The sequence below is a fragment of the Gopherus evgoodei genome, chromosome 5 (genome assembly GCF_007399415.2).
Source record: "Gopherus evgoodei ecotype Sinaloan lineage chromosome 5, rGopEvg1_v1.p, whole genome shotgun sequence".
Classification (NCBI taxonomy): Eukaryota; Metazoa; Chordata; order Testudines; family Testudinidae; genus Gopherus; species Gopherus evgoodei.
Genome location: NC_044326.1, coordinates 51,397,792 through 51,414,016, shown reverse-complemented (window position 1 = coordinate 51,414,016; position 16,225 = coordinate 51,397,792). Strand labels below are relative to the sequence as shown.

Here is a 16,225-nt window from a genome sequence, read left to right as displayed (position 1 = left end):
CTGGTATCACTTCTCCCACCTCCGAATGTTCCTCCACAATGCTCCTGGGGGAATTCTGTGCCATTGCACACATGCAGAATTCACACCCAGTGCAAAAAAAAATTTCCCACAGAAAATACATTCTGCCCAAGAAGTTTTGCAGTTCTGCCTTTCACCCACCAGAGGCTGCTGTGGCACCAGAACAGCCAGCAGACTGTCTCCATCACAGGACCCTGCCTGTGGAGACAGGTTAGGACAGACAGAGTGGGGCACACGGACAGGGACTGCTGTGATTCAGAAGGGCTACTGAGGGGAACAGACTGGGGTGTGAGCTCAAGAGCTAGTGCGGTGACAGCACTGAGCCAGGGCCTGAATGGGGTGGGGGTGCAGGGAAACATGGGGACAGGGCAGATATGTCTGACTGAATGGGAGAAGCTAGGGGTCAGCCAGCATCTGGATGGGAAAAGTTCCCCAATTTCCTAACAATACCTCCCCCCAAAAAAGCAACAACTGTTCCATACTTCTCCCCACCCACACCCAACAACCCACCAGCTTCACTCACAGGCTCCTTCCCAGCCATTACAGCTCTCTCCTTCAGCTCCTCCGTTATCGAAGGCATTAGACAAGCCCTGTCATGAGGGTAAAATACATGGCCATGAACATAAGAGCAAATCCCTATCCTGAACTGCTCATGAGCACAGTGTTTCCTCCCCGAGCCGAGTCAGATCAGGTGAAAGGTCACACACTGATCCGGCCAGCCCAGGACCCAAGCTGCCCCATGTTGAGGATAAGGCAAAGCACAAGTGGGATCCGGCGGTACCAATGACTGCCCTGGTACCCAAGCCAGCACCCTCAGCAGCGAATGCACCACCTGTCCCGCTGCCGCCTCTGCGCCCCTTGGAGCAGTTGGCATTGCTAACACTGCGTGGGCCCTCTGGCATGTCCTGAGGGACAACACACATTCCTGGACAGTTGGAGCCTCTCTTACCAACAGAGAAACTGTTCCTCCTATACCCACATTCTCTGCTCTTCTCCAGATCCCCACCCACCACCATCCTCCCCTCTCCAGCGGATGACTTTTGCTGCTGTTACTGGAGAACATAGAATCATAGAATATCAGGGTTGGAAGAGCCCTCATTTTCTCCCATATGTCATCTGAGTCTGGACTCGCAACCCAGACTGCCATACTCCCCAGCTTATGATCCCACGGTGGAGGCTTGGTACCAATACACACGAGGCCCAGGAACCCTTCTTTATGGCTGTACTAGTTACCTTGGGATCCCTACCAAGGATGCCAGGCACCATCAGTGGCCTCCTATCAACTGTCCCGTTCATGTGGTGCCATCAGTATATGAGGAGGAAGATAATGTGGGATCGGTACCACTGGACAAAGAGTCATCACTGGATGAAGCACTTGTTCCTCCCTCACTCTCCCCCTGCTGGATGACCACCGCCAGTACCAGGACTTGCTCCAGAGGATGGCGGCAGACTTGGGAATCCTACTGGAGAAGATTCAGGACATGCAACATCAGTTCCTGGACATCCTCCAACCCCAGGGGCCCTCTCGAGCAGCTCTCAGTAACAATGAGGTCATTCTGCAACCAGCAAGGACAGTCTGGCACACTCCTGCCTCCTGTGCCCACACACCAACGAGAGCTGAGAGGAAATATTTTATCCCAGTTAGAGGGGAGAACCTTTCTTTTTACCCACCCCGCCGCCCAACACTCTTGCAGTCTATGCAGCAGCAGAGTAGGCGAACTAACACCCACAGAAATCTACTCCCCCAAACAGAGCCGCAAAATGGATGGACCTGCTAGGCAGAAAAGTCTACTCCTCAGCAGGGCTGCAGTACCGCATTGCCAATTATCAGGCTTTGCTAGCCAAATATGACTTTAACAACAATGAAGGCTAGCACAGTTCAGGGACAAGCTGCCACCGGACCAAAAGCAGCAATTCCAGGTGCTGGTGCACTGGGACAACTGGTGGCCAAGCATCTATGGACACAGATGACACATCCTCACACTCTCTGGTGACTGGGATTGTGATGTGCAGAGACTCATGGCTACAATCATCCAGATTCCCCAGGGAGGTCCAAACTACTATCAAGGACCTCCCCTTTGATGAGCACAAATTATTCCATGAAAAGATGGATTAATCCCTCCATTCCCTGAGAGAATGTTAGGCCACACTCAGATCCCTGGATATTTACACTCCGGCCCCAAGATGCCGGCAACAGGGGCAACTGTTCCATCCCCGCCTGCATGCACCCTACGCAGCCTACTACCAATGCCAGCAAGAGGCGCTATGCAGATGGCACTGCTCACAACCACCTCCTCAACCCTATCCCAGCAACAGTCAAAACAGCAGTTTTAATGTGGAGATTGAGAACCGAGAACCTCTCCTGATTCTTCCCGCGGCACCCCATATTGTTTTTGGGAGCTGTGTTACCCTCTTTGCCCCAAACTGGGGCAAGAGCACCATGGACTGTTGGTACTGGAGATCATCCATCATGGATACTCCACAGAATTCCTATCTTTTCTCTCTCATTGCCTCTGACCCCAGATTTCCCCCGGAAACCTGTCCCATCAATACATCCTCCAACAAGAAATGGACACTCTGCTCCTCAAGGGTGCCATAGAGCCTGTTCCACCTCAATACAGGGGATGGGGCTTTTACTCACCACACTTCCACATCCCAAAGAAGAGCAGAGGGCAGAGCCCATTCTAGACCTTCAGGTGCTTAACACCTTTATCAGAAAATCCAAATTCTGTAGGATAATGCTGAAATCATTTATCCCCTCCCTTCCCTGGGGAGCCTGGTTCATGACTTTCAACATGAAAGACGCTTTCTTCCACGTTGACATTCATCCAGCCCATTGAAAATTTCTCCACTTCCAGGCAGGATGCCACCACTACCAATTTTAAGTCCTCCTTTTCAGCATAGTGACAGCTCCACAAGTCTTCACAATTGTTCCAGCACTAATGCTACATCTCAGCTACTCAGTACTGGGGGAATTCTGTGTCACTGCACAAGTGCAGAAGTAATGTTCCCCACAGATTTTCCCTCTCCCCCAGAATAATTGATTCTGACAGGAAGGCAAAGGGAAACCACAAGAGGAATCACACTGCAATTGCATCTTTTACTCATCAAGGGCTAATGTGGCACCAGAGGAGAAGGCAGCTGAAGCAGCCAGTTACAGAAAGGAAGAGGGCCTTCTTCACAGAACCCTGCCTGAGGGGCCAGGTGAGGAGGCACAGGATATGGGGGGGGAGGGGGAAAAACAGAGCAGGGCACACAGGGCTGCTGAGGGTCACACAGATGGGTTCAGAAGGGCTAGTGGGGAGGACAAACTGGAGCAGAAGCATAAAAGCTAGTGGGGGGACAACATTGAGTCAGGGGCTGAATGAGAGTGGGGGTGCCATGCCATATGGTGATGGGGCAAGTGCATGGAAACATAGGGACAGGGGAAGATGTGTATGACTGAATGGGAGAAGCTAGGGGTCAGCCAGGGTCTGGATGGGGGAGACTTCCCAAATCCCTAAAAACCCCTCTGCCCTCCAAAAAAAAACCAAACTGTTCCATACTTCTTCCACCCACACCTAACAGCTCACCCCAGGCTTCTTCCCAGCAATTAATTCCCTCTCCCTCAGCTCCTCCATTACCTCTCACTCCCCCAAACCTTTGCACTGATTCTGAGAGGTGCGGCAAATACATTTCTGTATGTACTCTTTGGGGAATTCTGCACCACTGCACAATGCAGAATTAATGTTCTGAGCAGAATTTCCCATTTTTCCCCACAGAATTGGTGCTGTAGCGCTGCTGGTCACCACTAGGGGCCACTGGACCCAGCAGAGCCTGACTCTCCAGCTGGCAAATATAGGACACTGTGGAGAGGAAGAGGGAGCTGGAGGGCTGCAGGCAGCTGCAGTTCCCAGCACATCCTGAAGAAAGGAGGAAGCATGAAGGAAACTCCATACAAGCCCAGGACCCAGCATCAGGCTGCTTCTTTCTCTGGATTCCTGGGCAGTAGAAGGTGCTGGTGTTTGGGCTGGGGGGCACCCCACAGCTGGACTCTAAGGAATATAGGGTGTGAGTGGGCTCGGGGGCAGGGAAGGGGTGTGGGTGTCTGAGACCAGAGAGGTAGAGGGTTTTCCCCCAAAGATGTGCCCAGCTGGCAAATGTGACATATCCAGACTGAGGTGCCCAACAAAAGTGTAACAGAGAAAACGAGCTGCCCTGCTGTAGGAGTTTCTTTAATTCTCTACTCCTGGGGAAAACTTTTTTGTTGTCTCTATTGTTAAAGACATCGATGCGGACAGGTATTTTGAAATAAATGACCAAAATAATTGAAAACTAGTGTGATTCTAATGATGGGTTTCAGAGTGGTAGCCGTGTTAGTCTGTATCAGCAAAAAGAACAAGGAGTACTTGTGGCACCTCAGAGACTAACAAATTTATTTGAGCATAAGCTTTCGTGGGCTAAAACCCTGATGAAGTAGGTTTTAGCCCACGAAAGCTTATGCCTAAATAAATTTGTGATTATAGTGTTATTTTGACAAATACAATGTGCAGACTTTTGTGGAATTTAAAATATTGTGTGCAGAATTTTTAATTTTTTGGTACAGAATTCTCCCAGGAGTATTCAGTGTGCCCCTACCTGGACAACTGGCTCCTTGTCACACTATCCCAACAAGACCTAACCTCTGCCATCCTCACCCTTCACACTTTCTTCATGTCTCTAGGTATTTGCATCAATGAGGAGAAATCATTGCTTGTTCCTACACAGATTATCAACTTTATTGGCAGACCATTTGGCAGCACTTAGTGCTTTTCTCCCCACTGTGGATGGCACCATCCATGTGTTTACACACCATAAGTTTGTGGCAGGGCAGGGGTGAAACCCCTTGAATGCCCTGCTAAAGTGCTGGCTAAGCCCTGCTTTCGGGCAGAGGGGCCAGGGGCAGAGGTGCAAAGCAGCCAGCGGGGAGCCCAGCTGTGAGCCCTGACAAGGGCTGGCTCACTGCAATAGACTGAGCTAAGCAGCGACAGCTGGGCTGAAGGCTGGGAGGGCTATAAAAGCCCTGAACAAAACTCCGTTAGGAGGTTAGCCTGGGAGGGGACAGGAGGCTACAGCTCTGTCTCCTCACCACAAGGGGGGAACCTCAAGGGCCACGAGACCCTGGAATGGGTTGAAAAGGGGATAACTGTTGGGGGATAGAGGGGACTGCACAGTGGCACTGTAAAATAAAGCACAAGGGTGAAACACCAGAAGAAGGCATGAGAACTCTTATTTTACCACCTCAACCCAGGGCGAGAAGGTGGAAACCTGTGCAGACCCTATGACATCGTCCATTTCATGAAAGGTCTCCTCAATACCTTCCCACCAGTACTCAAGCCCACACCCCTGTGAGACCTTAATCTCATTCTCTCCACCCTCATGACGCCACCCTCGAAGCCAGTGGCAATGGATCCTGTCTCCCCTCTCTCCATAAAGGTGCTGTCCTTAGCGGCATTACCTCAACCAGACAGGTCAGTGAACTGGTGGATGGTTTCCTTACAGATACACCCTAAATTGCTCTCGAAGGTAATGTCAAAGTTCCACCTAAATCAATGCATCTGCTTACATGTCTCCTGTCCAAAACCACATGCCTCCCTCCCTCCTGCATTTCCTTGATATCTGCCATGAAATGACATTCTGCCTCCATAGGACCTGCGCCTTTTGCACATTGTCAAAACTCTTTGTAGCCACTGCCAACCAATCGAGGGGCACTGGAATGGAGGGCTCAAGGGAGCGATTTCCCCCTCACTTTTAAAAGTGGAAGGACTAGTCCCTCCCACTTTTTACAAAAGAAAACACCCTAGGGTGGGGAGCACCAGGTTCGCTCTGCTTCGGAGAGGAGCAGCACCAGCCCCGGTTCTAGGGTGACCAGATGTCCCAATTTTATAGGGACAGTCCCGATTTTGGGGTCTTTTTCTTATATAGGCTCCTATTATGCTACACCCTCTGTCCCGATTTTTCACATTTGCTGTCTGGTCGCCCTACCCTGTTCACCTAGGGCCACCTCACCTCCTCTCTGCATCTCCCAGCCTGGCTCCACAGAGGGCCCATTCCAGGCAGAGGAATGCGGTCAGCTGAGTGGCTGTTCTGGCACCACAGCGGCCTCTGGTGGGTAGAAGGTATCAGGAGAAAGGAACAACCTATAACCAGTTCCCTGACAACCCCATGCTCTGCTTTGATGAGCGTAAAGCAGAGAATATGGCCTACATGTTATCCTCTTAATGGACAAACTTGTCATTATAAAATCTAAGGCCTGGTCTACACTGGGGCGGGGCGTCGAAGTAAGATATGCAACTTTGAAGTCGACGTATCTTATTTCGACTTACCTCCCGTCCTCATGGCGCGGGATCAACGGCCGCGGCTCCCCCATCGACTCCGCGACCGCCGCTCGCTCTGGTGGAGTTCCAGAGTCGATGGGAGTGCGTTCAGGGATCAATATATCGCGTCTAGACGAGATGCAATATATCAATCCCCGATAAATCAATCACTACCAGCCGATCCAGCGGGTAGTCTGGATGAACCCTAACAAAACCTTCTCTCTCTCCCACATTAATGACAATTTTGATTGGTAATTTCTTTCTTTAAAAAATGGAGAGAGTGAACCTTAAAGAAAAGGTTTTACAATTTCATAAGTTATTAGTCATCACATATTGCAAGACATTGACAATATTATGTAGCCTGGAAGATGCTCAGTCTGTAAAAGGTGTAGTTTTGGTTAGCTGGCAGTTTGATTTAAATCTACAGACCTTGCTTTCTGGTCACACTGATCTGTTATTTCCTCATTCTAGTCTGTTTAAAATACTTGGGAGTACTCATATGAAAATGATGAATATGTTCATAGTTATGTCCATCTTTGTAGGATCCAAACCTAAGAAAAAATAATTAACAAAGCAAAATCATTACAACATAGCTACAATGAATTAACCCATGCAATTAAATGACAAAATTTTATAGTGTAATTAACATTTAATCTGAACAATTGTTTTTAAACTAGGCTTCATTTTAAAGTACACTTGTTGAGAACACATTTTTTTTCAAAAAGCAAAGATGGGAGAAAAAAAGCAAGAATGTCTGAAAGGCAAATCACACAGAATGACAGGTCTGAAGCAAAAATAGAAAGTTCCTTGCAGAAAACAAAACGTTTAATCTATCACAGCAATATGCCACAAAAGTCTATTTGTATCAGAATCAGCAGCTACATCCTGGTACAAGTAAATCATAATTAGCTATATGCTCTAGTTATGAAGGAATGAGTATAACAAACACATTTAAATATGCAGTATAAATGATTATGTGATGGCCCAATACTATGAATATTCCATAAATGGAACTTCAGCTGAATGAGAGTTGCACAGATGCAGTGAAATCCTGGCCCCATTGAAATCAATGGGAGTTTTGTCGTTGACTTTAATGAAGACAGGATTTCACCCGTGAGTGCCTGAAGGCTGAGACTCAGTGTTTGTCCAGACTCCCTATTCTTAAAATTATGCCAAAAAGCTGTAAGCTCTAGATGAATGGAGAGAAGTATATTGCATATCACACTTAAACATGTAGATTTTAATTACTGCTTGACTATTACTGAGGTTTTCTTTTACAAAAAGATCAGCATTGTTTATTAACAACACCAGCATTAGCTAGACATATAAAAACAATAGAAAATTTATTTTTAAAAATTATAGTTAAAAAGGTAAAGCTTGTTCTTGGGAGCTGTCATTTTCCTGCTTTCAAGCAGGAGTAAAAGAAATTAGAACAGAAAGAAACTCACTCTGCATTGAAATAAATAGACAAAGATCAGGACTTTGAATATGGATTTTAAGTTTCAACAATGGAACAGACTGTGGAAATCTTCAAATCACATGCATAACCCAACTGACACCAGTACCTAAAAAACAAATACTGACTGAAATGTACCTCATGAATCTTAAATACTTCTCCCACTGATTTCAATGTAGAACAAATTTCCTTTCTAGCCTTATTTCTCTTACTTCCTGTGTATTAGCAGGAAAACAGCACCATCTGCCTCCAAAAACTCTTTTTCTGTAACACTTGTTCTGTTATGACTACATACTATTCTAGACAGATGCAACAATTAAAAATCTTCATGTGTTTAGCATTTATATTGTATTTTATAAAGTACTATATAAAATGTCATCCTGAGAGTTGCAGAGGAACGCGCAACCCACATTGACTTTAAAAGGAGTCATGAATTAATCCACACATCACCAATGTGAGGTAGGTATCTTCACTTCACAGAGCTGTACACTAGGGTACAGAAAGGCTAAATAACTCAAGGCATATGGCAAATCAGTGGAAGAAATTAATTAGAAATAAGGAGCTCTGGCCTCCCAATCTTGTGCTCAGTCCAGCAGACCATGTTGCCTCCCATGTTATATTTATAAAACCCAGTTTTGTTCCTGTGACCGAAAACCTCCCTGTATTCACCCCTATACGCTACTGTAATAATTGTACAAAATATGCCTTGTTAGGTATCATTTGAAAACTAATAACTCACTGGTCAATAATACCATGGTAAAATGTGTGTAGCAACATTAAATGCAAAGTTTTGAAAACCCCCTGCATGATGTTTTTAGCACATGTTCAAAATCACATAGCCCTCCCCAGACAGAAGTATCATGGAGGAAATGTGTGTTTACCTCAATTTACATATAAATAATCATGGTGCTTGAGACAGTAGGGAGAGGAGATGGCAAGAAACAGAGTAAATTTATTTTTCAGCAAACACTGGTGAGAAGAAAGAGCATGGAGTCTCCTTCATCAAACTCCAGGTCACCTTCTTTACTCTTTGAATAAACCATTCTTTGAAGGGTAACCCTCAGAAGAATCCACTTCAAGGGTTAACTGGACTACAAAAGAAAGGGGGATCTGTCTCTCTCTCTCCCCTGAGGGTGTGTCTACACTATCCACCGGATCGGCAGGTAGCGATCGATTTATCGGGGATCGATATATCACGTCTCATCTAAGACGCCATATATCGATCCCCGAACGCATTCCTGTTGACTCCGGAACTCCAGCAGTGCGAGCGGCAGTAGCAGAGTCAACAGGGGAGCCGCGGCCATCGATCCCGCACTGTGAGGACGGGAGGTAAGTCGAAATAAGATACTTCGACTTCAGCTATGCTATTCACGTAGCTGAAGTTGCGTATCTTACATCGACCCCACCCCCTAGTGTAAACCAGACCTAAGAAGACAAAGGAACCAGCCCTTTGACTTTGAGGGGTGACCCTGACCGAAGAATTTGGGCAGCCACATGCCTGGAAACATGGTAAGGATTTTACCTTGAACCAAGTCTAGCGTGTTTAAGTTTTAGTTGCTAGAAAGTGTTTTATCTTTAAACCATTTCTGACTGTAATACCTTATACTTGTACTGTACTCACTGAACACCTCTCTTTGTAGTTAAATAAACTTGTATTTTTAATCTAATCCAATGTTATGTTTAAACTGAACTGTTTGGTAACTCCAGTTAAAGTAGCAAACTGTTGAATATTGACCCTTTACAGGGGGAACAGACCTTTAATAACTTAATTGTCCAAGAGAGAGTAGGACAATGCAGAATGCACATTTTAGGAAAATCTGGGAAGGGGAGTGTGTTAGGGTCATCCTGAAAGGCTGGTGGAAGCCAGAGAGTGACTGGAACATTGCCAACAGGCTGCTGGGGTCTGAGCTGCTGAACCAGGGTTGCACCTACAATCAGATACTCAGGGTGTAACATGCTGTTAGGCTGTTTGTAAGTGGCCCTGTTTGGGAGCTACAACAGTAAAGCATTGTGAGGCACCCAAGGTTGCAGAACAGATGGTGAAAACCCCTCACTGGTCTGGATTACACCCGAATGTGACAGTTCCTCAAATTTTCCCTTTTGGGTAATACAAATAAATAAATAATGATCATCTTCAAATGTTTTTCTAATACGCTGACCTTGGGTTGAAATGGATGTTCTCAGGAACTTGGCTGGGGTCAATGATGATTTTGTCATTGTCAACATAATTATCCAAGTCATCTGGGATCCTAAATTTGGCCATCTGAACTTCTGAATCACTCAGGCCAGCATGAGAAATACGAGCATAACCCAACCTATCACATCCAAACACACAATTACTTTGAAGAAATAGCTCAAAGTCAAATCACCACATTAAAGCCTTTTTAAATCAGTGCCTTTAACAGTTATTTTAACCCACCAATATAATTCTTTTAATTTCTATACCATCTTTCATCCAAAGATCTCAAAGCACTCTACATACATAAGCTTCACAACACAATTTTGCATATGGAAAAACTGAGAAATGGTGTAAGTCCCTGAGATTACACAGCAAGTCAGATGTAGGACTAGGAATATTATTTAGAAAGCATTATGTTGTAGTTTACAATCATTAGAATATAATGGTATGTCTCAACAACTTTTTTCAATTAAACTATTTTGAAAGTTTCCAATAAATATTCAGGGAAGAGAAGTGAACTTAAAATACATGTGTAATAATAAAAATTGTGTTATAAATGGCATCTCACCCAATACAGTTGTTCTCTTCGTGTATTCAGTCTCCTTATGGACAATATGGTTTACTACCTTTTATTCCTGATAACACTGCAGACTCTATACAGCTACGTCAGCGTGAGCTTGATTCTATTCTGGCTCATGAATCACCAACATAATTATTTACTAGGGGCTCAGTCCTGCAAGGTGCTAAGCATCCAGCCCTGGTCCAGCAAAGCACTTAGCATGCGGTTAACTTTAAGCACATGAGTATTCTCAATGACATCAATGCAAAGCTTTGCTGGACAGGGGCCAGAGTGCCCAACACCTCACAAGATCAAACCTCAAGATAACATTTCAGGATTTGTATCACTGGTGGTGATGAGTGAGCAAGAATTCCAGGATGAGATTGCAGAGCTGGGATTTAGGAAAATAAAGTCTTTATGTATTAACCGAGCAGATTTGACCTGGAAGTCTTAGAAACACAAAGATGGAACCCCCATGATGACATTTTTATAGAGTAACTTTACAAAGTAGAATCACACTAAGTCTGACTTCCACTTATCAGGTTCCATATTACTTCATGTAATACCTGACTGCCTGCACGTAGTTTAGTAGTTTGCCTTCAGCCAGTCAGAAAGTTTGATGTAAATTAAAGATGAGAGGTAAGCTCTTCCATTCAAATGAGTTATACAGGTTTCTGTCATGAGATCTAAAAATGATAATGGTACTATATCTAAAACAAGTAAATTATCCATTCTGACATACCTTATTAGTCCACGATACATGATATAGTCACACCACCTGTCATTATCCGTAATGTCAATATCCTACAGGGAAAAAATAAAGCAAATATGACAAGATTTCTTCAAAGATGGACCTCAGGTCAGGGCATGTCTCCACTAGGGGCACTATAGCTGCTGCAGTGCCACAGCGCAGATGCTTCCTACATTGACAGAAGGCGTTTTTTCCCTCAATGTAGGTAATCCATGGCCCTGAGCAGCACTAGCTAGGTCGACAGAAGAATTCTTCCATCAACCTAATCTGCATCTACACCAGGGGTTAGGTAGACTTAATTACAGAGCTAAAGGGTATGAATTTTTCACACCCCTGAGCAATATAGCTAGGTTGATCTAAATTTTAAATGTAGACCAGGCCTCAGTAACAGAATCTGTATGTGGACACAGAACAAGGAAATGATTTGCTTGAGATGTAGTCAAAAGTCGCAAAGGAAACAATCCTGATGTTAGATCCAGGCAGGTAAGTAAAGGAAGACTGATTTTTTTTAAGGTATTTCATTTCTAAAATAATAGTTCCTAGCAGGTAATTGAAAAATGGAACAGATTTTAAAACAAGTTGTTTTTTAAAAGGTATGTGTATTTTCAACCCTACAATCTGCACAGGTTACTGATTTGTAATCTTAAATTCATCTTTTGTAAATTAGTCAATTGTTATAGTTAGTAGTAGTTCTACATTACCTTAACATTGCCGTTTTCAATTAGTTCTATGTAATCTCTGGATCCAGGAGCTGAAGTGATATATCCTAGAAATACAAGCTGTCGAGAGCTATTCTTCAACAGGTTTGAAACAGCAAAAGCCTGGAGCTTCCTGTCCAAGTCATCTCTATAAGAAGTGGGAAACTGTTACTAAAAAAGAATTTTTTTTAAAGGATCAAAAAAGAGTCTCACTGATACAAACACAGAAAATCATGGGTTATGCAGTAGAAAACAGTGTGTGAAAGTTTACAAAAATAGGATGCTTTTAAACTTTTGAAATGTTTGACCTATGGCACAAATTAGCTGCAAATAAGAGCGTCTTTCTCCTCAACACACTCCATGAATAGCTTGTTCTAAGTTTTTATACAGAGCTCTAATCACCATGAATATCTCATCTGAGTATCTTGTGCAGTTAAGACTTTGGATCTGTCTAAATTATAAGTTTAACTGTGTGGCACATTTTGGGACATCCACATTCTAACATGACCTTTTAATTGTACCATGGACAGGACAACCAAATCCTAGCATTGCATTACAGAATCATGCTAAAGTCTAGATAATGGAACAATTTCTCTAACACCATTCGAAAACGGTGTCCCACAAATACTACCAACAGAAATGGTGCTGGAACATGTAGCCCTAAGGATTAATCTGCTTGTTTGTATAAATATATCTTTTCTTATAAATTTAAGTATTTGGTCCAATAGGGTTATAGATTTATATTAAAAATAAGCCTGGCTGTAATGCAAGAGACCTACAGGCCAAAACCCTGTATGGTAAGCTAAGGCAAAGTTAGCACATGTTGCGACCCTTACCCAGAAAAGCAATAATAGACAAAACACCCACGCAGATGTCTAGAGACCTTTTGCCTAAACCAACAGACAATGGAGGATGGCAAAGGGGATTTTTCCACAGACCTAACAAGTACACCACAAATGCGTACATACCTGTCATCCATACGGACATACATATTAGCCTATGGGGTAAGTGTACCCTAACCTTTCTGTGGGGGAAGGATGAAATTTGGGCATAAGAGAAAGGATTTCCAACCAATGCCCTATAAAAGGCGATGCATCTCGCCATTACAGAGGCAATTTAGCCACCTACCTACTCCTCTCTACTCTTCATTGCCTCCACCTTCAACAACGTATCGATGCTACCCATCTACTACGGCGATTAACTATTAATAGGCCGTACTTTAATTCTTTTCAAACTGTAAGTTTAAGGGACTAGGCTAAGCTTGGTTTCCCTACACCTTATTTTCAGTTTAAGATTTATTGAGTTAAGTTAAAGAGTAAACAGCTTTAACAGCTCTGCATTTAGCTTCCTCTGCTAGAGGTGTGAAAACGGAACTGCCACAGGCGTGGCCTCATATCTTCCAACACCAGGTTATTAAAACAGAGTGTGAGTATTAACCACGTTTGCAGCTCATAATATTGTATTATCATATGTATCTCTTAAATAACAGTAATACAAGTGTAACTCTGTAATTCTACCTGTTTTACCATTTGCTTACTATTTCATTGATTTTAATAAAAAGACTTTATGACTATATCTGTCTCAGTTAAGCTTCCTGTCATACCCCCAAAGGTCATTCTATAAACTCTGTGAAGCCTGATTCAGGACGAACTTTATCTTCTGATCAAACAAATTGGTGAGCCGAAACTCGTACTAATTAATATCCATAATAATTATTAGTAATACTAGTATTAACATTGATTAAAATTAATTAAATAAAATTAAATTAAGTGGATAAATTAAATCAACATTACTAACACACTCCAAATCAGGCTACAAACATGTACTGATTTAACTAAATCAATTTAAAGACTGATTTTACTTTAACCAATGCAGGTTGTGTGCATAGACCACACCAGAAAATTGTTATTATCCTGTATGTTTGTATTGTAGAACCTTGCACTGGTATTGCTGGACTGATGCAGATCAAAAGGCTTTATGCCGGAATATACCTTTCCAGTGCTCTTATTGTATTTACTGAATTTCTAAATATACCTTCCCGGTTCTCTTATTGTATTTATTGGGTTTCTAAATTACTCCAATAAAAATATCAGTGATCCAAGTAGTGGAGTTGGTCTGCTTCCTCCTACAGATAACACACATTTAACACAAGCCAAACAAAGGAATGATTTAAAGAAGACACTGATCCAGATCTATACAAAGCTCTGTGCTGAACTATTTTCCTCACAGGTCCTCCCATGTGTTTCTGTGAGAGAAGACCTGCACTGATATAATCCCATTTTTTAAAAAATAATCCTTTATTAATAGAAAAGCTATGGTTTCTGATTACTGTTCCCCATTTTCAAAAGCAGCAATAAAATTATATTTTTAATTAACCAATTATAAAGCCTCCACTATGAATAGGAATTCTCAGAATTAGTCTCAAAACACAATTTACTTTGCATCTGCTTTCTTAGCAAGCTGACAGTAGCCCTATAAACTGATAAACAAAGCAATGCTTAATATGGGATGATCTTGTGTCCCTTCTCCAAAGGAACTGGTGCTCGGGTTGGTTGAAAAAGCAAGTTCCTCCCTCAAAGGATGCTTTTGGCTTCCGAGACTTTCAGCTGCACTTGGGTCATGTTTTCAAACTCTTCTTTGTATCTTTGAGGGCTAGAATTTTTTTTTTCCTTAAGTGAAAGCTGAGATCCCAATAATCACTTGACTCCTGGAGCTAGGGCTTTTAAGAAAAATCCATCAAATATCATAAGACTTGAGAAATTTGCAAGAATTGGTAACACTGATATTCTCCCCTAAATAAATGGAAAGCTGGACTGGAGGCTTTAGGTCACTAGAGGAACACTGCTGAAGGGGAGGGCGGAATGGCCAGGGAAGAATACTACTGGAGGGAACTGAAGGCTGGTCAGCAGGTAGGAATGCTGGCACTAAGCACTGAGCTCCTTCCATCCCCTATGCACAGCTACTAGGTGGGCTGCTTTTTTCTATTCCTTTTCACTTTGAATGAATTGGCCTCCAGGAGGTGTTTTCCAGGCCCAGAAACAGCACTCAACCATGCTGAAGTGATGCATGACTGTTGCCAGCAATTGCAGATTGCTCCGTTCAATGTCTTCCAGCAGGGCTGCTTGAGCGGCATCACATTTTTCTGCACAGTGGCTCTGGTATCGGCTGTGTAAATACTGCAGGATAAGGTGTGAGATGCTTGTAACGCTCACAACAGTGCACAGCTGAGTGGGGTCCATGCTTATTGTGCTATGATGTCCGCCTGGGTAACCCAGGCTTGCGAAAAAGGTTTGGTTTGTTTGCTGTTGATTTCAGGGAGGGAGGTAAGCGCATCATGGGAGGCTAATGCCATGTTCCCACAACCACCCGCATCAATGTTTTGGTTCCATAAGGCATTGCAAGCCCAACCCAAAATTCCACTCAGCTACATGCACTGTGGGATAGCTACCTACTGTGCAGTGCTCTGTGAGTTGATGCAAGCCCTGCTAGTGAGATGCATTCTACCAACACAATGAGCATAGTGTGGACACGCAACATTGACTAGCTTTAATAAGAGGCTCGATGTCGACTTAACTTTGTAGTATTGACATGGCCTGAGAGAAACACAGGTGCTTCCCCCTCTCCATGGCCAGTTTCTCCCACTCCCTTCTTGTTGGGATGTGCTTCTCCTCCCTTCTCTGTTACCCTGACTGCCAGATTCTTTGGGGCGGGGACACAAAGTTGAACAGAAAAATGGAAGTGACTGGGCTGCCTGCTTTAAGCTCTCTTTTAGAGGCCAAATTGGGAGCCATTTCAGACCAATTCAGTTTAATTAGTAAGACAGTTTCCAAGAAATCCAGCTAAGTAGAAGTGAAGCTTCTGAGGTGGGAAAGTGGTGAGAGGGAACTTAATGGGTAGAAGGAAGCAAACTGATCATTTTAAACTACCTCCCACATTCCCCTGGATCCTGCTGGTTATGGCCAGACACTTTCAGCTTGCTTTCTAACATAATTATAATAATTAGGGAGTTTATGGAATTGCCACTAGTAATTGCTTGCTGCTCCAGTACAACTCACATTTTCTGTGCTTTCAGCCTGTGATCTCCTCAAGGCAGAATCCTGGTTTTAGCATGGCCTATTCATTAGTTTAAAGTGCCAAGTACACCTTACAGCACTATAAATAACAACTAACCACAGAGTAAACTGAAAACTGCTTAGCTGTCTCTTCTAGGTTTTAAGCCAGAGGTCCCC

The 16,225-nt window shown here is 43.6% G+C and overlaps 1 protein-coding gene across 1 annotated transcript in view; it reads right to left on the bottom strand.

Annotated features, from left to right (window-relative positions):
• Positions 1 to 6,807: 6,807 nt before the first annotated feature.
• Positions 6,808 to 16,225, bottom strand: part of CWH43 (cell wall biogenesis 43 C-terminal homolog) — a 42,294-nt gene continuing 32,876 nt past the window's right edge. Inside the window, exons 13-16 of the mRNA XM_030563539.1 lie at positions 12,000 to 12,144; positions 11,290 to 11,351; positions 9,969 to 10,124; positions 6,808 to 6,904 (exon numbers count right to left, since the gene is read on the bottom strand). Of these exons, the coding sequence (XP_030419399.1) occupies positions 6,808 to 6,904; positions 9,969 to 10,124; positions 11,290 to 11,351; positions 12,000 to 12,144 (460 nt within the window). The remainder of the gene's footprint in view (positions 6,905 to 9,968; positions 10,125 to 11,289; positions 11,352 to 11,999; positions 12,145 to 16,225) is intronic.